This window comes from Cucumis sativus, chromosome 6, assembly GCF_000004075.3.
Source record: "Cucumis sativus cultivar 9930 chromosome 6, Cucumber_9930_V3, whole genome shotgun sequence".
Classification (NCBI taxonomy): domain Eukaryota; kingdom Viridiplantae; phylum Streptophyta; class Magnoliopsida; order Cucurbitales; family Cucurbitaceae; genus Cucumis; species Cucumis sativus.
Window position 1 is genome coordinate 6,315,976 of NC_026660.2, and position 27,680 is coordinate 6,343,655.

At 32.5% G+C, this 27,680-nt stretch overlaps 3 protein-coding genes and 1 long non-coding RNA gene across 4 annotated transcripts; 2 read left to right on the forward strand and 2 right to left on the reverse strand.

Annotated features, from left to right (window-relative positions):
- Nucleotides 1–160: 160 nt before the first annotated feature.
- On the reverse strand, nucleotides 161–7,108 carry LOC101221212 (uncharacterized protein At2g33490). The gene is made up of 11 exons (XM_004140503.3): nucleotides 6,757–7,108; nucleotides 6,243–6,315; nucleotides 5,463–5,537; nucleotides 5,317–5,378; nucleotides 5,136–5,204; nucleotides 4,178–4,206; nucleotides 3,852–4,059; nucleotides 3,510–3,755; nucleotides 2,970–3,014; nucleotides 1,787–2,783; nucleotides 161–763 (listed from the first exon to the last, which is right to left on the reverse strand). The coding sequence occupies exons 1-11, from the start codon at nucleotides 6,868–6,870 to the stop codon at nucleotides 753–755; spliced, it is 1,929 nt and encodes a 642-aa protein (XP_004140551.1). The 5' UTR covers nucleotides 6,871–7,108; the 3' UTR covers nucleotides 161–752.
- A 4,855-nt stretch (nucleotides 7,109–11,963) lies between these two features.
- LOC101220981 (pyruvate dehydrogenase E1 component subunit beta-1, mitochondrial) lies at nucleotides 11,964–17,986 on the reverse strand. Its single transcript, XM_011658492.2, has 15 exons — nucleotides 17,825–17,986; nucleotides 17,422–17,496; nucleotides 17,251–17,313; nucleotides 16,788–16,868; nucleotides 16,676–16,702; nucleotides 16,506–16,568; nucleotides 16,280–16,366; nucleotides 15,356–15,481; nucleotides 14,769–14,902; nucleotides 14,532–14,604; nucleotides 14,366–14,431; nucleotides 13,851–13,889; nucleotides 13,630–13,754; nucleotides 13,419–13,533; nucleotides 11,964–12,695 (listed from the first exon to the last, which is right to left on the reverse strand). The coding sequence occupies exons 2-15, from the start codon at nucleotides 17,470–17,472 to the stop codon at nucleotides 12,627–12,629; spliced, it is 1,119 nt and encodes a 372-aa protein (XP_011656794.1). The 5' UTR covers nucleotides 17,473–17,496; nucleotides 17,825–17,986; the 3' UTR covers nucleotides 11,964–12,626.
- Nucleotides 17,987–22,589: 4,603 nt separating this feature from the next.
- Nucleotides 22,590–27,427, forward strand: LOC101220585. The gene is made up of 2 exons (XM_004140501.3): nucleotides 22,590–22,871; nucleotides 27,096–27,427. The coding sequence occupies exons 1-2, from the start codon at nucleotides 22,734–22,736 to the stop codon at nucleotides 27,180–27,182; spliced, it is 225 nt and encodes a 74-aa protein (XP_004140549.1). The 5' UTR covers nucleotides 22,590–22,733; the 3' UTR covers nucleotides 27,183–27,427.
- Nucleotides 22,878–26,821, forward strand: LOC116404608. Its single transcript, XR_004217555.1, has 2 exons — nucleotides 22,878–25,299; nucleotides 25,674–26,821. It is a non-coding gene; the product is annotated as an uncharacterized LOC116404608 (long non-coding RNA).
- Nucleotides 27,428–27,680: the final 253 nt, after the last annotated feature.

Below are 27,680 nucleotides of genomic sequence, written 5' to 3' on the forward strand. Positions count from 1 at the left end.
CCAAATTTGTAATTTGCAAGGGTGGACAACTTGTGAAGTAGGTTTGTTTGTTTGGAAAGAGAAATACCGTTTTAAACCCTTTTATAAGGACTAAGTCAGACCCTAAATTTAAGTAACCAAGCAGTGTATAGTGTTAAAGAGTAGTATATGATAAGGGAATAAAAAAGAAGCTTACTTGTAAATTTAATGTCACATTTCAAATCTAAACTAATACAGACACCTCAAATCCATAAACTCATATACAACTAAAATGCTAGTAATACAGATTAACTGTAAACAAAAGTAGCATGTAAGAGTGATTTGTACACACAATCTTCCCATATCAATTGAAGAAAGAAAGGTTACTTGATCCATGAATAAAAGAAGAAAGTCATAATACATTCAACATTTTGTAGGAGCATTGATTGCTCAACCTAGCAAATATAAACTAAAGGGTACAAAATTGGAAGGGAAAATCATTTTTGTTATTCTCTGGAGGGGTTTGCTTCTTTGCTGGGGTGGTTCTTTTTCTTTTTTCTTTCTTTTTTTCCATTAATTGCTTGAGGAGATACAAAACTCGTTGGATGATGAACGCAATGGCAATTATTTAATTAATTACGTGCCAAAACGGTCACCATGAAACGAGAACAGAATTGACGGGGAATTATTTACAACATAAGACCTGTACTCGATGAAGGTTGGAAACAACTACCTTTTGGCCCTGACCGTTTTTTCTGCTATCAACAGCTATAATATATCCACATAACGTATCCTCAATCTGCACCTGTTGCAAGCAAATAAATACATCAATGTTGGAACATAGGACAGACATACTCAGAAACAGAAGGAAAATCTAACTATCTTGCTTTCTTCTCTAGTATTCCGAGTTTGTGTACCACATGATTAAGAAGCAATCTTGTTGGTTGATTTGTTTCAGCTTTTACCCACAACTCAACCTAATTCTTAGTTCTAACTCAACTCAGAATGGGTCTCAACAGTCATGATTTAAATGAGTTCCTCATATGCATTGCCCATGACCACCTCAAAAATGAAAAATCTTCTCAACCTCACCAACCCGCAATTGATTATTAAATGTGTTCTGGTCGCTTTTCTTACTCTACAATGATCTCCAATGGGCCCTCACACTATGTCAGTATCCATCTCAATTGATTTTCATCTTAAATAGTTGGTAAAGAGGGAAAACAATATCCAATTCTAAATTCTCTCTAAATTACCGAGGTTGGACAATGACGATGTCATAGAAAGACATAGTGCATTGACTTTTACTGTTGTATCATGCTATACTTTTAGCTAGGTGCAAATTAATCACAATTACTGAATATCTCATCATTGGAATCTATGTATGGATAGGCAGAGTAAAAAAAAACTCAAAAACAAATACTATCATTTATAAGTGTAAAGCAACATGGATATTATCTACTTGTAAACATTTATCGCAATACCATTTATCATTGTCACAATCTAGCATTAAAGACATAGAAGTCATTGAATCTAGTAATAGAGCACGTAACATCTTTTGAGAATCAGATATCCAGATGCATGCCCCATGCATCCATGGTTGGGATGGTCATAAACTCCTAACAAATCTAAACCAAAACTAATGTCACTCCTCATATTCATCTAACTACACGGTCAGCCACCCCATGCTTCAATCTAATACCCCAGATGTTGAGGTTTACCTGAATATTCACAATTCGTGTAACACCTAACTCACGAGATATCTTAAGAAATGAGGAAAGTTAACTTTCAGACAAGGAGGATAATTAACAGCAAATGGATTTATTACCTTTAACCACAGGACCATTCTCTGAACCTGTTGATGTTTGACTCTGGTTGTTAGATAAGGTGAGCGGTGACAAGGGAGGTGAAGATGTGTCTAATACCATTTCAGCAGATCGAACAGTTTCCAAAGGTTTTGGCTCGGGAAATAAGGTCTCTGTCTCCATAGCCCTCCTGTACGGAATGGAGAAACTGCGTGTGATGGTTTGGGGAGGAGGCATTGGCAATGGAGATGCCGTACTCCTTACAACAGTCTTAGTTGCAGCAGATTGTCCTTGACTTTTGGATACCAAGGGAGCTGAGTGACCAATTAAACCTGCAGGTCTTGACGACTTAAATGTTGAACTAATAGGAGGCCTAGGAAGCTCATGAAGCTCATTTATTTTAGGTGAGGAAATAAAAGTAGGGGAAGCAACTGGGGACACTTTAGGTGATGATGACAAAGGTTGTGGTATTGGATTCCGTAAGAGAGGTCCTGAAAACAACTGAGCGTTCTCGACTGGAGCGGGCTTGTTAGTTGATGGCTTGCCTATTAAAGGACCCGAAAAGGCTAGTCTCTTAATCTTTTTAGCATCAGAAGCAGCTAAACTGTGTCGTGGCAAACCATCAGACAAAGGAGGAGGTAATTGAGTGGATGATGCATTTGTGTTACTCTCCTTGAGTACAGATTGTGCCTTTGTAGCCCCATGTCCCGACGCGTTTTCATCTCCAACTAACTTATCATAATTCCTTGGTTCCAATGGTGACGAGTGCCGCATTAAATTTTGCTGACGTATTGTCTGTATGGTGTTAGGCAGAGGATTTCCAGGAACCCTAGAATTTGAACCCTTTGTATCAGCTGGGGTGGGTAGAACATATGTATGGAACTTCCGAGTTGATGAAGGACGCATCTGTCTTACTCTTTCAGCAGCATCAAACTTTTTATCAGGAAAAAGTGGAGCAGACTGGCTTACTGTTCTACCACCAAAGGAAAAAGAATTCCTACGGTTTCTGTCCAGATTTTCCTGCAAGGAGCCACATAGAAACATAAATGTCTGAAGATGGAAGAATTTTCCTCTTACTTTTCATGTATCAATGATGTTAAACGTAAAAGAGGTAGGAAGCACATCTATTGCCAAAGTTCAACACTCCATGAAGGAAGAAAATGTGACAGCACGCAGTGCATGTACTTGTACACTAGCCAAGATTACCTTCAAAGCTTCCACATGATGAAATGCAAGATCTGGCTGGTCCAACTGCATTGTCCATACACATTACAAAATTAGCATAAGTTTGAGTGCTTAAATTCAACAACTAAACGTATGATGCACCTTAGAATAAATAAGGTCAAGTCCATACGGACATTTCATATCTCATATAGGTGACTACAATGATTTAGACCCATGACCTCAAAGATACAAATTAAAGTTTATCGCTTCTCCTTTTAAACAGGAGGCCAAACTATGGTGATTGCAGAAGAATTGAGTTCAACAGATTTTTTTATAATAGAAACAACTACTTTCATTGAGAAAGAAGGAATGCAAAGGGCATACAAAAGAAACCAAGCGCACAAAAAAGACTCCCTAAAAAAGGGTTGCCAACTAAGCAAGATATTGCTAGGGTAAGTAAATCTATAAAGACCATATACAATGAGTTGTTCCCCTGAACCATGTTCCAAATATCCCCATGAAATGCAGACATTTGAAAAGATTTCAGAGATTATCAGGTAAGTGATTTGAATTAATTAGCACCTCAGAATTCTGTAATGTTGAAATAGCTTGATCATGATCATTTTGAGCATAATCGAAACTTAATTCTCCATCATCAACCTCATAATAGGCATCATCGTCATCATCGACACTATCACGATTTCCATCATCCATGTTGTCATCTTCCAGTCCACTGAACCGGTAATCTATGTGCTGTTCTTCTGTCAGTGATTTAACATGTGGTTCCACTGCCTCAAGAGATTGAAGTGCCTTCTTGAAAAAACACAACTGTTTCCAAGCAGGAGATGGTGTAAATCATCAAAAATAAAATTCAGAGGAAGGTCCAAGGAAAAAGAGGAATTCCCATGAAATGGACAACTGAACCTGAGCAGCATGATGACGTGCAGCCTGGGTGAGAAGACTGCGTGACTGTCCTTGCCTCAAAGATTCTAGCCGGAAAACAAACAATGTTGCCTCATCATCATATTCCTCTCGAGCTGTTTGCAATTGTTGCAATGTAAAGCTCTCTCCTTTGAAAGTTTTTGACCTCCCCTTCTCCTTGTGCCTTTGTCTCATGTACTCAAATACTTCTCTGTAAAATATACAGAGACAGATAAGGGCGACATCAGAAAGAAAACTAACCCACTGACTAACCGGGTTTCTATATGCATGTGGGTTTAATAAGTAAGAACAGTTAATTTGCAACAAACCTTTTCTCATCACACTGCCTTTTCATCTCCTGCATCCAAGTGAAGGCCAGTACGTTAGGTTATTCATTTCAATATTATACTCAAAAGATAGTAAAAATCGAGACAATTTTACAATATAAACACACAATAATGTTAGCTTCACAGCTATTAAATGTAATTTATTTACAAACTAAAAGAAGATAAATGACATAAGAAACAGTTCAAACTCCAGAGTGAAATCTAGATTGCAGTAAAAGTATAATATACACAATTAATCCAATAATCGAGGATTTACACAATCCAACAAACATATCAAGATCTACACACACGCAGACAGAGGTGAAAAGTTGGAAATGTGGAACATTATGGGAAATAAGGAACCCAACAAGAAGATAGCAAAACAATAGCAACTAAAAACAAGAACAAAAACTGTCATCACTTGCATGCACCGGACTCTTGATCATGTGTCAATTTGAGAGAATTAGCTACAGTAAACAAGGCTTTCATTACTTCTTTAAAAAGTTAGGCTTTCTAATTTCCAAAGCATATATCTCAGGCTTAGGTGAAGAACTGTCTGTTTACAATCTAAAACAGGAAAAGAAGAGCAAGAAAAAAAATGTTTCTTGGCCTTCAAGACTTCTGTTCAGAACGTCAGATTATTCCACTATTCAATAGATATCATTCTCCCACAAACAACCAAAGGGTAGGAGATGGGAACGGCAGCAAACTACAGACCACCATTCCCAAGTAGTTATGAAAGATGTGCTTAATCTTCAACACAAACTTCATTGCTGAGACTAGATTCCCATAGATAGCCAAACAATATCCGGAACAGTGATGGAGGATGTACAATAGTAATATATAACGAGCTGATGCCTAGAACCATAGTAGTGTGGCAGTGAGAATACACTAATTACTAAATAATATCTCAAAGAACAGTGGCCAAATCAATTAGATCAAAGATCCATCAAGGGCATACCTCAACTGTTCGAAGTTGATTCAGAAGAGATTCAGATGGGCGTGTTATTGTTTGTGAAATATGAGACCGCTGAAAAATTGAAGCAGTACTGAATTTAGCACTCAAAACCCAAGAGCTTTGACATTAGATACATAGGAAGATAGAATGTCAAATAGAGAGAGAAGGAGAGAAGCAAGCTCACATATCGATCCACAAGTTTTTGGAGTTCAAATTGCACCTTTCCTAGCATTATCAGAACCTTACCTGTATGCAGTGAGAAGATACATGACTCATCCTACACACCTACTGTAATTAATGGCATTGAGAGAAAATTTAAGTTTAACATACCACTATCTTCATCTTCATTCAGTGCGGTTTTCTGAAGAAGGCATGCACCCATTTCTTGTAACGAGACTGAGAATTCTAAAAGTAAGGGATAAGAACAGCAGTTAGATGATGATGTTGCAGAACCAAATATACCAACGGTGTTAGAGATCTTAAGACCTGACATCCCCATAGATTTAGAAAGGCTCAAATTCAAACTTACGTATCATGAAAATACAAGATCCATGGAGCATTATGCATTCAAAGAAATAAATTTAATTATAGCAGAATCTCCTAGTGATAGCAAAACTTTAGCTCTTGCGTTCATATACAGATAGTCAGATACATCCAAAGCTGGTGAGTACAAAAGCAAGAAGCATTAAGATACTGTTAAGGAAATCCACAGGGGAAAATGTTGGAACAAAAAATAAAATCCGCAGGGCCACTTTACGTGAGCATTGAAAATTGGCCTCCCCAAATAACAGTTAACAATGCAACAACATTGACTAAAAGAGCCATAGAGTTTGCGTCATTGAGCATTGTGTGTTAGAGCATCCCATTTAGATCATACATTCATTTGCAATTGCATGTATACCAATATCAACTTTTTCCTTAAATCTACAATCAAATAAGATAGTTGCGAGCATAACATTGAAATCTTATTGATTTTTATTTGCAGAGAAGATGCAAATGAAGTAAGCCATCATCATAATAGCCTCTTGATTTAAGCAGCTGATAAGAGAGATAGAAGAGGGCTAACTGAAACTGGATAAGTTAGAACATTGGTTGATCCAAAAAACTTACCGTAAGCACTGTTTTCTGTAGCGGCAGCTGCAGAAAGTAAGCTATCATAACAGTCTCTCATTTCTTCCATACGCTGAAAGCACAATACCACAGTAACCAGTAAGAATTTGACAACATCAACACTCGGAAATAATCCTAAAACACTCCACGAAAAAGGAGAGGAAGAGGAAGAGAATAAAAAGGGGAAGGAAATGAAAATCCAATCCCTTCCCACCACTTCCAAAACCCTAAAATTCCAATTTCAAGACATCCTCGTGCATCTAAGAAATCTAAACGAATTACCAGAAACAAAATCTCAATAGTAAAGAATGAGTTTCAGAGCTAAAACTACAGGAGACTGAGAAGATTAAATAAATAAAAAACAAAAAACAAAAACTGGGTATTAAAATTTGAAGAAAACTGAAACAAGCCAGGTCTAGATTTCACAATTCCTTGCCAATTCCGTAATTCTCATAGAAGATAAAGCAGAAAGAGCAAAAGGTTATATATATATAAAAAAGAAAAAAAAGAATACCCGAGAAGCCTGAGCAAGCTCATCCAATTGAGCCAAAGGACGAAGATCTACACGGTCCTTAGGTTCGTGCTTGTGCAGTCCAAAACCCCTAAACTTCCTGAAGGAAGTCTTCATTTTGATGCTCTCCGTCCCTTCAGAAAATGAAAGAAGGGAAAGAAATCGAAGAAATTGATAAAGTCCAAAAGGGGAAAAAAGCAATTAAAAAGTTTCAGAGAGTACGAGGAAGAGGAAGAAGAAGAAGAAGAAGAAGAAGAAGAAGAAGAGATGGAAGATGATGAAGAAAAGCCCTCAATCTCAATGCCACTTTTTTCTTCGTTCAAACTCTTCCATTCTCAGCTTGCGTCAGGCACAAATGGAAGACCCAAATATCAATAAATATTTATTTTCTCATTATTATTATTATTATTGTTATTATTTATTAAAAAATAAAAATTAAAAATCCCACAGCTCTTTTCTTCTCCCTCTTGACTTCAATTTAATTAATTTATTTATTTATTACAAAAACCAAAAAAGAAAAAATTAAAAGAAAATTATTAAATTGAAATTTAGTGTGTGAAAGACACGTAGTAGTGCGCAAAATTAGTGGAATTGATCATTTCAGTTTGACTCAATTCTCATTGATTACCGGATTTGAATCATTTCCTTTTCTATTTAATTCAATTTTACATTCTTAATTCCTATGCTTATTTTTATTATCTTCGAATCATTTTTTAATTATTATAATTTTTCTTTTCCTTTTTGCATTCCACAATCAATGGTCAATTCCTCCTCTCATTTTTTCCCTTTCTATATACCTTTTCATTATTCTTATTATATTAATCTATCTATCAAAACAAACACTCATTTCCTTTTCTTTCTCCTTATGGATCATTTCTTTCTTTTTTATTACATTGCTTCTTCTCCTAAATTCTCTTTCAACTTTATCTCCTACAATAAATAAATACAAACTTTCTACTCATTTTAACCTGATTTAACTTCCCATCTTTTTTTTTTTTTCCTCCACCTTATTTACCTTGTTGTACTATCATTACTCGTTTATAGTTTAAACTTTTCTTGTTTTTCTAGCATACTAAAAGTTAAGGAGTTCAAATTACGTGTTTAGATCATTTCACTGTTTTCTTTTTTTAGTATAACTATCGCAATGGAGTCTAACTTTCTACTTTTTAAGAAAGCATATCATATATCAACTACAATTGGTTTCGCTTTATATGTTTACTATATATATATATATGAAGGAATGAGAATGATAATTTTCATTAAAAAAAAAAAAAAACATATTTGTTATCTGAATATGCCTAATTCTAATTTATAAATAATTGATTGGTTTTTATGGAGATTATATGGTATATATGTATTCTTCCTACGAGGTTAGATGTTCAAATTTCTATCACTTACTTTCAATCTTTTTTTAAAACTCTATTAATCATTGTTTCCCTTTAAGTTTTGGAAATATATAGTAATGGGTGTATTTTCTTGCCATAAATTTATTATTGCTTTATCAAATTTAATTAAAATTAACTTTTAAAGATTGTTTTGAAAATACAGGACTTTAAATTAGATGTACAAAAGGGGAATAGGAATAAATATTAATTAGTATTTTGTCGACCAATGTCCTTTTCAATACCAAAGTGAATGCAATTAAAATATAGATATGTGATTGTAATTTCTTTTAAAAAAGAAAAAAAAAACTAAATAGACACAATATTTATTATTTATTATTGAAAATAGATAAAATAGACATTAAATATGGTGGAGCAAGAATTTCAAGCAGCATTCATAAATTAAATGTTGTTGGGACTAAAAAGCATAATAATATAACAATAAATGTATGGTGGAGTAATAATTGAATTATAATATATAGTTAAAGAAGTGAAGCCTAGCCGAATTTCCCTGACATTGTAATTCATTACAAAATTTAAATCATATTTACTCCCCTTTCTTTCTTCTCTACCCAAAATCCATTTTCTATACACAAACAAACCATACAAAAAATGTAAATTATAAAAATATATGAAGCTTTTGACTTTGAAAGAATGACGAAATCAATTGTTGGTATGCTATGCTATGTTTATTAAATTTATTTGCAATGTATTAAGATCATGAAACCCAAAGTATATAATAATATTTGATACAATACTAAACCAACATTTTGTCAATGGTACTCTTAAGGACCAAAAACGTACAAAATTTAAGTCCTCTGGGATTTCTTTTCTTAAGACAAAAAAAACTTTTACTTCAATTTTAGCTTTTCGAATTCTTTGTTCCTTTTCCTTTTTTTCTTCACATAATGAGTTTAATTTTCTTTTAAGGTACTGCACGTGAGATCTAATCCACATGCATTTAAAGCAATTTGAGAATTTTGAGAGAAATATATATCATTTGGGGTTCTTTTTTTATATAATTATTGTTATTAAAATATTATAAATTGTTTAATTATGTATATATATTCTCTTTTTAATCTGCTAGTTTACACTAAAGTCCTTGGTCCAACTACATTTTTAAGTGGGTAGAGATATTCATAATCATTAATTGTGGCCATGTATGTTTTTCTTTGTTTTAAACATGCCTAATTGGTCAAACTCATTTAGAGGTTTATATTCTCATTCATATATTTTGATTCAAAGAGCTATTTTTCACTTGATTTTATATCATTTGTTTTAATTTGTATACTTTACATCGATCTCAAAACCCGAACATGAAATTGAATATAACTTTCACGTGACAACGACAATAAGTTTGCTTAAAGTGAAGAGTGTGATCTAAAAAAAGTAAGAGATATGAATTTTGGCATAGAAATAATATTTTAAAAATTAAAAAGAACATATTTTGATATATATTTTTTAACTTTCTCTATTTATCTTTTGTTTTATTTTAATTACAGAGCCAACTTTTATAAATGAAATTAAATTTTCAAAGAAAAGTTGTTTATGTGTATAATTATTTGGAAAGAATAATAAATTAGGAGGGAAACTCATTTCCTAAGTTATTGAAAATTGAAAGCTTTTTTTTTTTTTTGCAAAATAATAATAATAATTTATACAAAAAATAAAAGTAAAAAAGCAGTTTTCAACCATAGAATTTACCAAGAAATTATCAAAAAGAAATCAGAGAAAAATATTTGTTTTAGTTTATTTAATGGAGAGGGAAGAAAATTGTGCAAAAATAAAATAAAAAAAAATAAAAATTCAACTTATTAGGGCAAATAAAATTTAAATAAATAAGGATTATTTTTGCAAATGTTCAAAATTTGAAGAGTCAAGAGGTTGAAAAAAAAAACAATGAAGGTCAACCTAAATTGCTTGAGATATTTTTCCCCATTTTATTTTCTCAAAGAATCTTCCATTTTTTATTTATTTGTTTGTTAGATTATTTATAAAAAATATTATTTTGATTCTTAAACTTATATATTCACTAAAAGCATAATTTTTATTTAATATAAATTTAAACTTAGCATATGTTCCATTACTATAAAGTATATCTTAAAACATTGATAATTCTTTTTCATAAGAGTGTTGACTTTTAAAATTCAAAAGAAAAAAAATCTTAGGTCGCTTGATAGAGATAGAATAGGTATATTCACGGTGAGACGAGAGCAAATCGTCGTTGTCATTAATTTACAATTCTACCCTAAAAAAATACAAGAGTTGGATTTTAGAGTAATTTCAAATGATATTGAATAAATGAATGATACTTTTTGTTTTTTTTTGTACAAAACTTATACATTGAAATTGAAGTTTAAGATTAGATCCTTCTCATTCATGTACTTAAAAGCATTGTAAATTTAAATAGTTGCCATGAAATCATAATGTCAATTATATAAACCAAATAGTCAACTAAATAAAGCATTATGGATTTGAAGAAAAATGCAGTCCAAATATTAAATTGAACTACGTTTGATGGTTAACAATTTTGGAATTTTTGTAAAGTGAATTAAGAATATGGAGACAGGCAAGGCAAAGTGGGCAGTGTGAAAGATTCAATTGGTCTTTAACAACTAATTAAGGAGGATTATTAATTTATTATACAAATTAAACTAAATAGCATCCACCAAACAGAAATATAATTTGGGAACACAACACCCAGATTTTTCTTTGTTCAACAACTTTGACTTTGTTTCTTATTGGACCAAATTTGAAGAACTGATTCGGAGTTTTCAATTTATGCAACTTGTATCTTCAGATTTCAGGAAAAGTATATTTGAATAATCACCATTTTACTCTTTCTTTCAAATATCCGAACTTGTTTTTTTTGTATTAAAATATATGTTTGTCAGCTCAAAGTTATTGTCATTAGTATTTCCATACTGAAATTTTTTGGTACACATTCATGTTGAAATGAATAGATGCATTTGTTTTTATGTTTTACGTGTACTTGTATAATATAAAGCATGCAGCAAATGGAACTAAAATCAACAATGAAACTGGAAAACATTTAATTTCACGACTTAATTTTGATTTTTTTTTAAAGTTTATATAGTAAATGATCTAATCAAATCATTGATTCCTTCAGTATGCATTCATTAAATCATTGAAAATCAGGTATCAAATGCATTATTTAAGAATGAGAACAATGCATAGTTTCTTTACGTCTTTTTAAAAAGAAAATGTAAAGTACAACCTTTCACTTAGACATATTCTAAGACATCTTTATTTCACACTAAAAAGACCAATAGCATCGTTCAATATTCTGTTAATCAGCAAAGAAACAAGAACCATGAAAACAATAAAAATATATATATATATATAAATTACCCGTTAGGTTACAAGTCCATGAACACTTGGATCCCACTTCCAAACCAAAATTCAATGTTTGTACCTTCAATATATTTTAAATTAGTACTTATCATTATCACTACTTCGAAGTTACTTTTTTCCCTAAGAAAGGAATAACAATAACAATTATGCACATTTGTCACCAGAAGTTATGATAAATGAATAGGAACTCTTTTGAAAGATATGCAAAAATACAAAGCCCAATTTGGTCATTTAAAAATCAAATCCAAACCAAAATCATATTTCAAAATTTCAACCTATAAATTAAAAACAACCAATTCTCACTATCGTTGATCATTTAAAGTCCAACCCAATCGTAAATCAATTTAATCTAAGCACGACGAAACCTCAGCTGTTTATTATTGTTCAAAACTAAAAGTCCAATGTAGAGTATTTTATAGAGATTCATAAACATACAATTCATACCAACCAGCATAGAAACCATGTGCATATTATTAAAATGGTAAATAAATGTATTAAAACATATATAGATATATAATTCATAGCCAGTAGGTCCATTGGGTGTTGACATTATGAAAAACCAAGACCAAGGGAAGATTCAAACTTACAAGACAAACAACAAAGGGTTTGGTGGGCAAAGCAGAAGAAGAAGCAAAATCTGACTATGAAATATAGAGTTGACAAAATTGAAATTCCCTTCTTTGAAAAAATATTCTCCCAAGTTAATTTTTAACAACTTGGTTCCATCCCCAGTACAGTGTCCTGCATCTGCTAAGCCAATTATTACTTTACAAGTATCAACAAAATATATATTCACTAAAACTCAAAATCATTCTACGGACCACCAAACTTAAATCCTACATCCGTGAGAAGATTTTGGCAAGAAAAAGATATTTCTTTGTCACAAAAAAGTATCTTATCTTGTACTTCGATTGGACTTGCCCGTTAAAAGAATAATGGTTGTAATTGTCTTTGGCTAAAAGAAAGCGGGGGGAAGTTTTTAAACATCAATAGGTTTTATTGTACAAGGGAAGAGTGAAATTTCTCCTTGATTGAGGGAACAGGAACAGAAAATGACAGATAAGTCATTAAATCTTACCCTAAGATGGGAAAATTTTTCCGGATTGGAAGGGCAAATTAACCAGTTGCGGCCAATGGTACGGCTCTATAACATGCTCTTTTTGCTGCTCGAACGATGTCCTCAACCTATACAATTAGAAAGAAAAACCATCAATAAGGACTGGAGCAAAGAAGAAGGATGCCGCAATTGCCTGTCTTTAATTTGTCTTAGATTCCAGGAAAACCAAGGTCTCCTCCTTTGGTAAACATTTGAGTTATAATTTTTGGTTCTTGAAAAGTAAGATTGTAAATCCTTCTTCCACCTCTAGGTGTTTGTGTAAATCCTTCTTCCACCTCTAGGTGTTTGTGTAAATCCTTCTTCCACCTCTAGGTGTTTGTGTAAATCCTTCTTCCACCTCTAGGTGTTTGTTTGATTGAATTCAACTCTTTTACTTAGAAAACATGAAAATCATTAGTATGAAATTTGATAGGAAACAAGCATAATTTTCAAAAACAAAAAATTAAATGGTTGTCAAATAGAGCCTAAGATTTTAAAAAAGCTTTAACTCTTAAGCCAGCCCATAATTTGTAGAATTGAAATTTTGTATATAAATATTTAAGCTGTATAAATATATAAATATTTAACAAAACTTCTGGCATTGCCTCTTTGCCAGAAACTAAAAGCTTTCCAAAAACAGGTAAAAAGATATTGATCAGAGAAGGCTTCGGTGTTATTTTGATGAGAGACTAAAGGTTGCAGTTTTTTCCATCTCTATGGATAAAGGATACTCGATCTGTACAATTTATTGCTTCTTCCTTTTTCTATTGAAAGTAAACTTTTCAGGATGGATAAAAGGTGTGGAAATGAACCTGAGGGACAGCCATCCTTTCAAGATTTGCTGCATAAGGCATAGGAATGTCAGCCCCAGCGATCCTCTCCACTGGCGCGTCAAGATAGCCAAAACTTTCCTCTACAACAGATGTGCTGCCATCATAAAAATAAATAAATAATGCTTAAGTTAATACCGCATCCTCAAAATCAATCAAGATGAATAATCATGGGAAGGGGAAAATGACAAACCAGATCTCAGCTCCAACCCCATGCTGAGGAAAGCCTTCTTCAACTGTTACTAATCTACTGGTCTTCCTAACTGAAGCATTAATTGTGGCTCTGTCTAGTGGTCGAATAGATCGCAGGTTAATAACCTATACCGACAATATAAGTCATTACACTTTTGATCAACAAACCGTAATCTATCTACAACATCTATGAAAAGAACACTAGCTTCTGGCAAAAATTACCTCAGCACTAATTCCTTCTTTGGAAAGTACTTCAGCTGCCTGATAATCCAAGCAATCAAATTAGTCATGAACGGAAATTGCAACCTCTAAGAAACTATAAATGCCGTTAAACATGTCTATCAAAATATGGTATAGTACATACCAAGAGAAATCTATTATACAGCCTATAATCCAACCTAAAAGTTACACGACAAACAATTTAGCATCTTAAGGTATGATCTTCAGATCCACCTTTATTGGTTGAACGCCATTAATGTAAATCATCACCATTTACATATAGTGCCGACAAAAGTGCATAAAGCATAAAAAGAAAAACATGAAAATGTCACATTTAAAAGAACTGATTTTCAGCCATTCTAGAGATACATGTTCAAGAAAGAAGTACTTCAAATCATATTCACCAACTAAAGAACTTCTCTTGCCCCTCACAGGTTAACCTAATCCTTGACACGGCAAGTTACTAATTAAAAATAAACAACCAACCCCCATGAACCAAATAACTAAAGGATACTGACCTTAAGTGCATAGCCCACCATCTTCGAGAAAGCAGTAATAGTCACATCCTTCCCTTCTCTTTCGATCTACCAAAATTGAAAGATATAAAGTTAAACAGAGAAAATGAATACCAAAACAGAAAGGAAACCATCTTCTAAAATATTTAAAAAGCAACAACAGAGTCACCTTAGCTTTTCCAATAGGAGCGGTGAAACTAGAATCAAGGACCTCTGCGGAAACAGGGAATGATTCACCATATCTGAGGAGGCAGTGCACATTGTTAACTATTATTTTCATGAGAAAAAACATAGACATTTTTTTTTTTACAAGCAAAACTTTCCATTGAAATAATGCTCAAAATTAGATGTGTCCCAAAGTGGAAAGTAGAGGAAAAGCATATAGACATTTTCATTAACCACTTACAATAACTCATTTTCAAGAAACACCACAGGATCTGGATCCCTTATAGCAGCTTTTAAAAGCCCACGTGCATCTTCAGATGAATATGGGGCCAAAACTTTCAAGCCAGGGCAGGACCCATACCATGCTGCATAGCACTGCACAGAAAAATTCCAAGCATGTTTCAAGGATTAACCAATTGCACCATCTGAAGCTAAGTATCATTTTTTTTCCCATTGATAAATCAGACTTCTATAGAGAAAAATGAAAAAATACAAAAAGGCCAACCAAAAGGCCAGCAGAAAAATAGACAAATAAAAGTCAAACCTAGAAAATGGCAGCCCAAAAAGGTTCCCAACAAGAGACAAACATAATTTATATATATGTGTGTGGACAAGTTCACATGCACACATAAAACTAGCCTAACAAAATAAGAAAGAGCGCCAATCCAAATAACTATGGAACTCTTCAGAAAGAAAGACCCAAAGTTGACTCAAAATGTTTTAGCGGTAAAAGGTTCCCAACAAGAGACGAACATAATATGACTATAACCCATCAAATATTATATGTGTGCGCACATGAAAGAGAAAGAGGAAGAAAGAAAAATCAACCTGGGAGTGCTGGGCACCAACTCCAGCAGCTGCACCATTAGGCCCTCTAAAGACAATTGGCACAGAAATTTGGCCAGCTGACATATAATTTGTTTTTGCCGCAGAATTAATGATATGATCAATGGCCTACAGCAAAGAAACAGAACTGAGAGTGAGACAACCAATGATTGAAAAGGAGAGTCGAACTACAAAACAGTAGAAGGAATCAATACAATGGAAACTAAATAAAATTTGTACGTTTATATTAATGATGTACGGTAATTTCATGACTATTGAGCCTAAGAAAGCTAAAAAATAGTTACAGACAAAGACATACATTATGTAGAAGAGAGCAACAAGATGAATTAATTAAGACAACCCAAATTCTTAATTACGGTAGATTTTCAAGCAACTCTAGTGGAAAAAAAAAAAAAAAAACTCCAGATGAAAAGAAAATTATAAACCAAACCAGTGCATAGAATCCATACACTAAAAAGAGCAGCCATTATCGTAACTATATTGCACTAAAATTGCTATGTAAGATACTCAATCCCTGCAGGGTTCCTTCACTACTTTCTTTAGTCAATGACCAAGGTGTATTGAGTAACATAACCCCACAGAAGAATAAAAGAGCAACAGCAGTTCAATGTCACCGCAAGTTTTTCTCTTGCCAATCCTCAGCATATTGGTGGATGTTCAATTACAAACCATTGAAAACAAAAAAAGTTTTTGTAACAAATCCAATTTTAAAGTTAAAATATCAAATAAAGTCAACAGTGAGCGCCAATACTCCTGGATGATTTGAAATAAAAAATAACTCCGATCAGCTAATGAAACAAACCAGACAACAGCAGGACATATTCATGAAAGTGTTTGTTAAGCAGATGAGTACAAGCAGGAAAGACCCAATACGAAAAGGAATTGTATGCAGCTCATAGTTATAACCTGCATGGAGAAATTAAATGTCATAAACTCCACAACAGGCTTCAGACCATGGTAAGCAGCGCCAACGCCAATACCAGTGAACCCGGCCTGCATAAATTTAGATAACATTAAGGTCAGAGAGAATATAATAATTTTTCCTTAATATATTTCACCCTAAAATAGCAGTGAAAATTCAAGCAGCTCAATAAATTGAAGGAAAAACAAAGTTTCTGGGTTAAGAAACAACCTCTGTGATTGGGGTATCAAGAACCCTCTCAGGACCATATTTCTCCAAAAGCCCTTTGGTTATCTACTTGAAGGGAATAGAAAAGCCAAAAATTGTTGAAATGTACAATCAAATGGATAAGATATTCAAATATCACGTGAATTAGAGATCATCTCTTCAACCTATCTAACCTTATAAGCACCCTGATATTCTCCAACCTGCATCAGAATGTTTGAAATTAACCATAAGCGTAGAAAAGTCATATAATATAATACAAATGGGTTTGTGTTCATTCTCCCTCACCTCCTCTCCCATTAAAAAAACTTTAGGATCAGCAGACATTTCTTCATCAAGTGCAGAGTTTAGAGCATCTCTCACGGTCATCTGTGCATATTTGGAATAAATTTGGTTAAAAATGGTTACCCTTTTGTTTTCAAACAACATCAAGCGGCAAGATGGACTAACATTTCTCAACCATAACACAACCGTATAAGCCAAAAGAACAGAAAGAGAAAGAGAGTTAATGGAAAACAGTTACATTATTCACAAAGATCTAAAGTAGATGGGTTACAAAAGAACTCACTTCTATGTGACAGTAGGGAAGATACAGTCCAGAACGTTATTTTCAACAGAAACCTTAGCCATTATTGATGAGAAGAGACCAAATTATTGACTCTAGACAGTTTCAGCATACAATATCGTAGAACACTAGCTGAGATTGAATAAGAATAGAAAAAACTATCAAAGGACACAGACAGTGTAATACCTCTTTTGCGGCAGATGAATAGTATCTCGATGCCGAGGCGGCTGGACGAAGACTTTGCAAAGCCTGCCCATAAATCATTAAAATTAAAAATAATAATAATAATAATATCATTGAAGAAAAGTCGTTTATCCGATGCAAAAAGAAATTTCATTCAAGGGCATAGAACCTTACCGGAATAGAGGAGGCTCCAGCGCCAACTTTTTGCCGAACGATTCCCCACATTTTTTTCTCGAACAAAAGATTGCTCTAACAAAACAAAACCAAAAACTTACATATCTCATCAAACAATCCAAATCATAATTCCATATCAAACATCACCAACCAGCTTTACTTCCAACTTCAGCAAGAAATGGAAAAAGAAAATATAGAAACACAAAATCAACCTCAATATTAAAAAGAAGAACAATAATTAATAGACCAGATGCATTCACAAAAACAACAAAAGTAGCAGAAGAAGTTCAAAACCTGAATTGAAAAGTCAAATGAAAAGGTAGTGAAGCTTCAAGAACAAACGGCAGGTAGAAGAGAATCAGATTGATGAAGGAAAAAAGAAGGGGAAGAATAAGAAGCTTACCTGACCGGCGTTTATGGAGTTAGATCGCTGCAAAGAGTTGGATCCAATGAGACGGTAGATTTGGGGAAATAGAGGGGGTTTGAAGACGGCAAGCCAAGCCAAGGCACCACCACCTTACCAAACTAAAATTAATTATATTTCTTTTTCGCAATTTCTACTTTTGGATATTCATTTATTTTTGTTTTATTTTTCCCCCTCCCTATCCTAATTGTTAAAATTCCGCAATGAATTGCTTACTGTGAGGCAACGCCACGCACAATATGGGCTTACCAAAGTCTTTTAATTACTCAATACACCTAACCCATTGAGATCAAAATCAAACGGCTTAAGATGCAATTATTTTACAACAACCTGTGTGATTGTGTGATTGTGTCCGTGTCCACTTAAGAGAAACCTAAGGTTCAAATGAACGGCGGAGATGTTTGTTCACGGCCGACCGTGGAGCCGTTGGATTGAGGGCGTGATGGTTAGAATAAAATGTTAGATATAAATTTATAAGGAAAATCCTCAAAAATATCTTTTAATGATTTTGTTAAACGTAAATAATTTGTTGATTTTTTTTCTTAAAAAAACTCTTTATATGTTCTTAGTTAAAGTTAGTCTCTTAAAGTTAATTTTTATTTACGTTCATTAACAAATTAATTATTGTGTAATTATAGTCCAATCATTAAATTCTATATAGCTAATTTGAATTTTTTTTAAATAGTTTTTTTTATCATAATTTTTTAAAAATTAGTATTAATTATTAAATTTAAAATATAAAAACTAAGATTAGACATTTAAAGGCATAGTTGAGTAGTTCTCAATTTTTATATGCTCACGAATATATGACATTTTTATAAAAGTGAAGGTTCCTTTATATCTTTCTTTACTTTCTTTTATTTTTGTTGACATCATTGTTTTTTCAATTCATTTTTTAATTAAAAATGATTGTATTATTTAGACTTTAATTTTATAGTGGGTCCAACTTTTTTAATGAAATACCCTAATTAATTATTCCACTATAATTGGTTAATAATAATTGGTTGATTAAGATTTTATTTAATGCGTTTTCATTTGAAATATATTCTTAAATTATTTGACTAATCCCTTTGTTCTAGCAGTGATTGAATACTATTTAAACCCTTCATAAATTAATAATCTTTTAAATATATTTACTTGATTGTAATAAATTTGGTAGAACTTTGAAATTTTTATAGTTAATTGTTGAATTAGAACTACATTTCTAAAATTTGTAATTATTTATAAAAATAGTATAGTTTTGAAGATCTTATGGGATAGATATTAATTCTTTAATTGATCAATGGTTGAAAGGTAAACAAATTTGTTTTTTCTTTATGGTGGGATGTTAATTGATTGACCACTAGCCCATCAGTTTAAGCTATTTAATTGGTGAGGTTATATAAATATTATAGATTTTGAAAAAAAAAATAGATGAGTATAGAAATGTATTATTTATGACGAAGAAGGTTCAAATAATATCAACCCCTAAATTGTTATATTCAAAACACGCTTTTTTCAACACGCAACACATAGATATAATACCTATCAAACTGAACAAAACTCATTTGATGTCGGTAAGTGCGATAGAAATGAAAACGTTCATGTTCCAAAATCCCATACATACAATTTACTTAAAAACATCATTGGTACATGGTATTAATCTTAAAAGCAATTGTTTATAAAATGGTTTATTTTCAAAGATATTAGCTAGTGATGCTTTTAAGAGCAATTGTTTATATTAACTGAAAAGAATGCTATTTAAAACAATTGACTTTTTAATTTTATAAAAATTGTTTTAAACACGTTTCAAAAATATTAACACATGGTTATCAAATACTTCAAACTTTTCAAAATGAATTATTCTAAAAAAACAATCAGTTTAAAAATTAGACCAAACACATTCTAGATGTGTTAGGAGGGAGAGATTTGAACTCGAAATCTCTTATTCACACCTAAAAGTATAAGCTAGTTGAGTTATACTTAAAAAATATTAATATAAAAAAAATCTAAAAATATATATAATGGATTAAAATTATGGAGAAAATTATAAGATTTAAGTTAATCCAAAAATGTGTGAAAGAAGGGAGAAAAAGTAAAAGGAAAAGTTTTTTCTTTAAAAAAGAAATGGTCATAATAGTTTAAAATGGTATTTTAACCCAAAGTCGTATAAGTTAGGAATAAACTTTTTTAAAAAGAAGAAAATTGATACTTGGAGTCTTCTATGATGGCTAACGCTCACGAGATAGTAGACACGTTCAATGGTGAATCCATAAAATTTATTAAAAAACTTCGAATTATAATTTAGGAAAGAGAATAGTTGCAAATATATCAATTGTATTCAAAATTTTTAAGTATATAGCAACATTTAAAAAATATATAACAAAATTTATTTATCAATGATAGAAGTCTAAGTGACATATCATACGAGTAGTTTTCTATATTTATATATTTCTTTTAAATATTGTTGTATTTTTAATTACTATTTCTCAAACAATCTACGAATATTAAATATTAAATCATTTTCTTTATATATATTATATAGATTTAATAAAGTTGGAGCGTTAAGCTCAACCCTATACTAAATTTGTTGGGGAAGACGTGAGATGTTGATCACACGCTTCATGGTAAGACGAGATGAAAAATGACCGTGTGTTCCACCTTGGAATTTTGTACTATGAGTATTTATTATGTACGTAAGTTTAATTTAAAATTGAATGTGAGTAGAAGAGAATAAAATTAAAGAAAGGGATACTTGGGGGAAAGTGTGTCATTTAAAGTTTAAACGGAAGCGACCTTAGGGAGTGGCGTAGAGCCAAATTTATGATTCTCTTCCTCCTTATTTAATAATAGTAATAATTATAATGATAATATTCTGTGGGAGAAAAGGGACCACGTTATAAAATTATTTGCCTTATCAAACTATATGTTAAAAACTAGGGTAGTTTGTTTGTTTATAAAACTATTTGTCTAGTGGACGAAAAACTATTTGAAATCACACAAATATTTTAACTAATTTTGCAAATAATCTACCACTTGTTTCTGTTGCAAATAGTCCCACTTCAGATATCAATTTATACTATATTATAATTTGGTATAGAGCTGGTTTTGATTGACTCCAAATTTTAAAACAAATTGTTTTTGTTTTAAACTTCTTTTTTCTTTATATAAAATTGATTTAAAATATAGTTTAAATGTTTTTTTGTGGTTGTCAAAATTATATTAAATATTAGTCCAAACATATCAAACTATAAATTAATAATTGGATGGGTAGCGATTTAAACCTTGGATCTTTACAAGTATATCCAAACAAATGTCAAATATCTACGATACTCATAACAAAGTTTGGAGTACAAAGGAAGACAAATATTGTGGTAATTTTGAAACAAATACATTAAAAAAAAAAATCCATCTATCCAAAGTTAGTATAACATTAAACAAACACATAAAAGACATTTAACTATTTGTTGACATTTATCGACAACTTTTAGAAACAACGATATTGTAGATTCATCTGTGGAATTTTGTATACTCCGGGAAGACATAACAAAGTGTCTTATGAGTGGCCATCAATGCTCTACTTACACACACAAAAATCTAGTAGGAAAAATATCCTCCTCAAGTCGCTGTCGTAGCCATTGTTGATTGTCCAAACACCATTTTTGTATGATTTCTACTTTTGTAGTTTAGAGATTAAACTCGTAGAGATTAAATTTATACTTTATGCTATCAAACGTGGTCAAAGCCATGAACCTATTTTTGTAAGATTTTTTTATAAGCAATAGTTTTATTAATCAACAAACATTAAGAACATTACAAACTCTCGATTTGTGGAGAAAAAAATTTACCAAAGTGAAATTAACTCAACCATAATTGACATGATTTATTCAAAAGATGTTGAAGTTGACCGATGAATTCTTCACTTATTGGTAATAAAAAAATTCCAAAAAAATTGTTTTTTTAAGTTGTTTTAAATGATAAATTTATTTAAAATATATCAAACATAACAACATTTTATTTTTTATACGTGATAGACCCAAATAAATATCTATCAATGTCTATTGTGAAAGTAATATACAAATAATATAAGTAGTTTTTTTTTTAAATAATACAAATAGGGTTAAATATCTTGAAAATTACTTTTAATAAACAACCACTTTGCATAAATAATATTTAAGTTAAAAATAATAAAATATATAGTATAATAATAAAATAATTACATATATAACACAAAATTGAGTTAAAAGCTAAAAAATCACATCAACCATCTTTTGAACTTTTAGTAGTGGTAACAACTATCTGCTATTAGACTAATAACTTATATCCGTAATTATTAAGGCTGTCCACTAACAAATATTTTAAAATAGTTAGATTATTTACTGTTATTAAACAGTTTAATCGTTTCAATTTTAGTTTAGTTGCTATACAGTTTTTATGGTACATTTTTATTTATAAAAGGAAATGCATTGTATCCAAATAATTCAATTCAGAAAAATGTTTATTTATCCAAATAGTAATAACCTTTTATCGGTATTAGTGTTTATTTACGATATTTTAAAACTAGTAACTATCGTTAATAGCAATTATTAGTGATAATAATGGATAGTTACAAAAGTTGCTATAGAAGAGGATAGTTTTAAATTTGAAAAATGTGTTATTGTTGACCATTTAAAAAATTTTAGTCTATTTTTACAAACTATTTGATGGCTATAGTTTTAGTTTATAGAAGGTGTCATTTGCTATCATTTAGCTTCAATAAAAGCACGTAGGTGGGGGGTTTAGTTGAGTTACAAACCCAAAGTGTAATTTAACCTATTTATCATATTATTGTTTCGTTTTGAGAGAGATCGGCATAGAACCGAAGCTTTTGAGGGGAAACTTACACAGAGAAGCTCGGGCGGGGAAGGAGATGGCGGGTGCATTTTGGGGGACACGGGTATTGGAGATTGTGAAGAAGCATGATTCGGGAGGTTTAGTCTGGAAGAGAATCAAGCTCACCACAACTCGTAAAGCCAACGCCAAAAAAAGGCTTCATCGCGTTTGGCAGGTTTTTTTTTCTTCATCCCAATTTCAGTCTCACTATCATTTTTCTGTTTATGCACGCCATTAATTTGTGTTAGAAGAGTCTCTGGAGGTTCGTTTGGAAATAGCGAGTACTTGATTATCCCATCGTCAGTGTGGAAGCAAATTAAGTAGATTAGGAGACTCTTTAGCTTGTTTTGATATATGCATTGGAATGACGTTTTCTGTAAGCTGTGTAGAAAATATTGGAAACCATGTTAATATTACGTACTAAGTGAGACCGAGGGTCCTCATTTCGTTATTTCCCATTGTTTAATTGGGATTTTTGTGGAGTACAACACATTAGTGGCTGAGAAACTTTAAAACACCTGTGGAGGATACCCTAACATGCAATGGGAGAATGGTGAATGTGAGATGGTTCTGATCTTCTAAGGATTTTTTTACAAAGAATATACCAACTTGGAGTCAAAGAACATCTGGGGTTCCTTCGTCTGCAATCTGTTTGGGATTGTAACCCTTCCAATGATAGGTTCCATAGAATTAATTTACTTCTTAGTAACTATGTCTTTCCAGATAGATTGTATAAGAATATTGTCGAGAGGATTCTAGTATTAGGATGCTGGTTTGTAGAAAGAAAGGTCAATGAGGTTATGCAAAAGATATATGGATTTTTGTCTCCAAATGTGAGAGAGGCTCTTATAAACGATGAATATCAGGCCTCACGATTTTCAAATCACCTGTCTTTGAGAATCGAAAAGTTTTGGAAAATAAACTTCAGCTGGATGGCTTAAAATCCAACTACCTTTTGAAAAAGGAATTAATCTTCTTTACCTATCTTCGAAGAATATTGATTCTCCATGACCTTCTAACTTCCAGATGGAGTTTTTTTAGTTAAGGATTCTTGTAACTATTGTTTTTTTTTATTCATGCTATGCGGACCATTTTGTCACCTCCTTGGCTAGAGCGAGTTGGAGAAAGAGTTATCTTTCACTGGAGTCTTCCTTTTATGTGCATGTTTATGTTTTGGCGACACATCTTATCTTAAAAAAAGGTTTTTTTTAATATGAAACATTAGCTTTCCAATTCATATTGACGATTGCTTTCACTCAAGTTGTAGAACATTTCAAGTTAGATGAACCTTGAATAAATCTTCATGGACAAAATCAAAATTGGGTATACACATAGAAAGCAAATCAACCAAGGTCAAGGAATATGTAAAATAACTTTTATGTTAAGAGGGATTTAGGGGCGTGGACCATTGAACAAATGTTCTTCAAAAATCTAAATCGTACTTCTGAAGCTGCATAGAGTGACAATGAGCCATGAACTAGTGCTACTTAACCATTCAAACTCTGCATTCATAAAAGGAACCAATGACTCAGATACTCATGGTTATAAGAAAAGAGAGAAAAAAAAAGAAAAGTAAAAGAAAGAGACCACTTGAAAATAAGGCTTGAGGGTACAAGGAGATCAAAGAGGATGAAGCCATTAAATTTGTTTTTTGACTTTGATCTAACTTGGGAAAGCAACATTTAAGGTTATGCAACACACCTATGTTGGCTAAATAGCTTTGACACATTTCCATTGTGCTTGATTTTCTATGGCATAGGATTATTGTTAGTAAGTATTAATGTTTAAGGTGTAGCCGGGTGCTTGCTTGAGGCGAGGCGAGGTCTTGACGGCTTGCAAGTACCCAAGGCAAGCACCTTTAGTAAGGCACTTGCCTTTTGTGCCTTTCAGTTGCCTTGAATATAGTTCAGAGTGACCAGGCACTCACCTTGTTCAATTACTCAACTTTTTTTAGAAAAGAAAACATTCTTATCCAATAGGATTAAAAGGAAGTATCAAAGTTTTTAAAGGTAGAATTAAAGAAAAATTGAAGAAAGGAAGGAGAATTGTAGAAGAAAAAGAGTCACAGTAGAAACAATATCATTTTTATTTCTGTATCTTCTTTTAAACATTCTTTTCCTCAAGATTATTTGAGTTTATTTCTTTCTAACCTTATATATTATTTATTTATTATTGTTATTATTTTGTTAATTGCACCTTGCTTCAATCAAGAGACTCCTTTTGGGCCTTAGGGTGCGCCTTGCGCTTTGAAAACACTGTTAAGTATGACCTCCATCTCTTTGAAGGGTTGTTCAGAGGGGCTATATAGGTAGAAATTGGAATCTTTAGAAAGATATTTCTTTCGAGTTCTTTTCCTCCTCGCTTCTTCTTCGTTGTGTTGTGGGTGAAGGTAAGCAGTTGTATTTTTAAGAACCAGTGGGTGGGGGATAGACCCCTTTGCTTTGCGTTTCCTCACTTATACCATTTCTTCCTTTAAAAATCGTTTGGTTTATGATTTCTTTGTTTGGCTAGGGATCTTAATATCTTTCTCCCTTGCTTAACGTTGTTTGTTGTCTGATAGGGAAATGACGGAGGTAGCCACTCCACTAGTTTGTCTTTGCTTGGTGAGTTCAATTTAGACTTTGGGAGAACTTGGAGTACAGATGTTCGTGTTTGGAATCCTGATTCTATTGAGGGTTTTTCTTGTTCCTTCTGACTGTTGTTGGAACCCTTTTTCTGCTAGTGAGTCAGTCTTTGATGTGCTCTAGAGGATTATATTCCTTAAAAAGTTGAGTTCTTTACCCGAAAAGTCTTACTTGGTTGTGTGAACACTTTGATAGGCTTCTAAGAAAGATGCCTACTTCAATGGGCCCTTCCTTGTTGTATTCTTTCTTAGAAGGTAGAAAAAGACTTGGATCACTTTCTTTAGAGTTGTCAGTTTGTGAGATTTGTGTGAAATTACTTATTTTAGTGGTTTGATCTTGAGTTAACTTGTTAGAGAGATGTTACCTGATAATTGCGGAGTTCTTCCTCCATCCATCTTTCTTCAAGAAAAGCCTCTTCTTATTGTCTGCTGCCTGCTGGGGTTTGGAACAACAATTCTCAGAGGTGTGGGGAGGGACCTTCGTGATGCTTGGTTCTTGATGAGGTTCTATGTTTCTCAAGGCTGCGTTTTCAAAGAATTTATTTTTTCTTTTGGTAATTATGCCCTTGTATTCTTTCATCTTTTTCCTCAATAAAAGCCGTTTCTATTTAAATGTGAAAAATTTCTTTGGAACAACTAGATTATTAGGGCTTCCTTTTGGACCATTTGGGGTGAGCAAAATACATGTGTTTCCAAGACAAAGAAAGATGATCTTAATTTATTTACTTATTTTTATTTGTCTTGATGACTATGACTTGCTGTAATAAGTACCCTTAGTTCCAAAATTATGCTCTCCTTTCTCCCCTACCATTAGAAATGTTAAAGTAATTCTTAGGAGTGGGAGAATTTACCTTCTGTACATACTTTCACCCTGTCTACGAAATTATAGTCGTTTCTCTCAAAAGAAAAAAGAGCTAGAAACTCATTTCTTCTTTTGGAAGTACCGAGGCTCTTGTTGTTAGTTGCAAGATGTTTTCTTCCATAACGCTTCTCTCATGTTGGCAACAACAAGAAAATTAGATTTTGGGAGTGCCTGTCCTTATAAATTTTCTGACCTCCCGAGACATTATCCTTTCTCTAATAACAACAATTGGATTATTAGCATGGTTAGAGATGGACCATCAATCTTAGAAGAAATCTGGATGTTGCAGATGCAGAGTGGATCTCTCTCACCAACATCGTTAGAGACATATCTTAATGACATGTTTTCTTCAATGGTCCCTATGCTTCAAATTCCTGTGTTCATCACTTCAAAGTGGGCCACTCTTCTAAAGGATCCCCAAACAACCTTTCTCTTATCTGTGGAGGTTTTTCCCTTTAAAACGGAATGACAGAATTCTCTGAGCAAGAAAAATCTTTAAATCTTTAACTATTTTTTTTTTTGAAAAAAAATTATCTTTGTAGTTGCAACTTGGGGTAGCTTCCCTAGAATGATCTCTCTCCAGTCTCCCCTCTCTGTGCGTGTAAATTGCATTTAATCATTGGAACTGTCTCTTATAAAAGAAAAGGAAAGAAAAGAAATTAAAGAATTGCTGTCCTGCTTTTGATGCATGGATTTCAAAGTTTTCAAGTTGTTTTCGTAACCCTTTTTTTTAAAGTGGAATGTTTATTCAGTGAAATTAAATTTTCGAGGGCCAGCATAGATATTTACTGTTTAGCTGTTTGAGTTGCATGATTTACATATTGCTTTTTTAATATCATGTTACATTACTAGTGCAAGAACCACTTTTAAACTATTGATGTGTGTTCTAAATTCATATTATTACTTCTTTCCAGAATGAAGCTGTTTTGAAGGCATGCTCTGAGCCACCTCCGCCGAAATCTTCAGGAGATAATATTAGTCAAGTTGAAAAAAATGAGTAGAACTCCGTAGGATCCAAAAGAGTTTAGCAACTTCAGCATTGCAGTGCCAAATTTTCCCCTTATCTGGGCTTTTTAGAAAGGAAGAGTGAGCTTTTAGTAGACATGAGTGATCTCAAAAGTTTTCATCTTCGTATGTAAGTGATGACACACATACACTAGTGTGGAATTGCTGCCTGGAGTTTCACATAATTTCTATTTGTTTTTGTTATTTGAATTAATGTGATTAGTTTTTCTTTTTCCCGATCCTGGCTGCCTCATGAATGACTCGTCTTTCAGTAAAGTATTTGATATTTAGCTTTCTTAGCAAATTCACTATCAATATTTTTATTGAAAATATCTGAACTGGAAAAGAAGGACAAGCCTTCCAGAAAATGTTCGTTCTCTCTAGTGCTTGGGTAGTGTATTTCTATCTGGTTACAACCCTCAAAGACATGATATGAGCTTTGGGTAATCGAGTAGAATGAGCCTTCTAGGTAGGTTGATAGAAGATGGAACTAT

Bases quoted from the DNA above. Each gene is read 5' to 3' on its own strand.
- LOC101220981 (XM_011658492.2), bottom strand. From the start codon at position 17,472: ATGTGGGGAATCGTTCGGCAAAAAGTTGGCGCTGGAGCCTCCTCTATT. The intron at 17,314-17,421 runs GTAAGGTTCTAT...ATTTATGGGCAG, and splicing joins CTGGAGCCTCCTCTATTCCG to GCTTTGCAAAGTCTTCGTCC. The intron at 16,703-16,787 runs GTGAGGGAGAAT...ATTCTGATGCAG, and splicing joins TTTTTTTAATGGGAGAGGAG to GTTGGAGAATATCAGGGTGC.
- LOC101220585 (XM_004140501.3), top strand. From the start codon at position 22,734: ATGGCGGGTGCATTTTGGGGGACACGGGTATTGGAGATTGTGAAGAAG. The intron at 22,872-27,095 runs GTTTTTTTTTCT...ACTTCTTTCCAG, and splicing joins GGCTTCATCGCGTTTGGCAG to AATGAAGCTGTTTTGAAGGC.
- LOC101221212 (XM_004140503.3), bottom strand. From the start codon at position 6,870: ATGAAGACTTCCTTCAGGAAGTTTAGGGGTTTTGGACTGCACAAGCAC. The intron at 5,205-5,316 runs GTGAGCTTGCTT...TCAATTTTTCAG, and splicing joins AAAAACTTGTGGATCGATAT to CGGTCTCATATTTCACAAAC. The intron at 3,015-3,509 runs GTGCTAATTAAT...TGGACAATGCAG, and splicing joins CAACATTACAGAATTCTGAG to TTGGACCAGCCAGATCTTGC.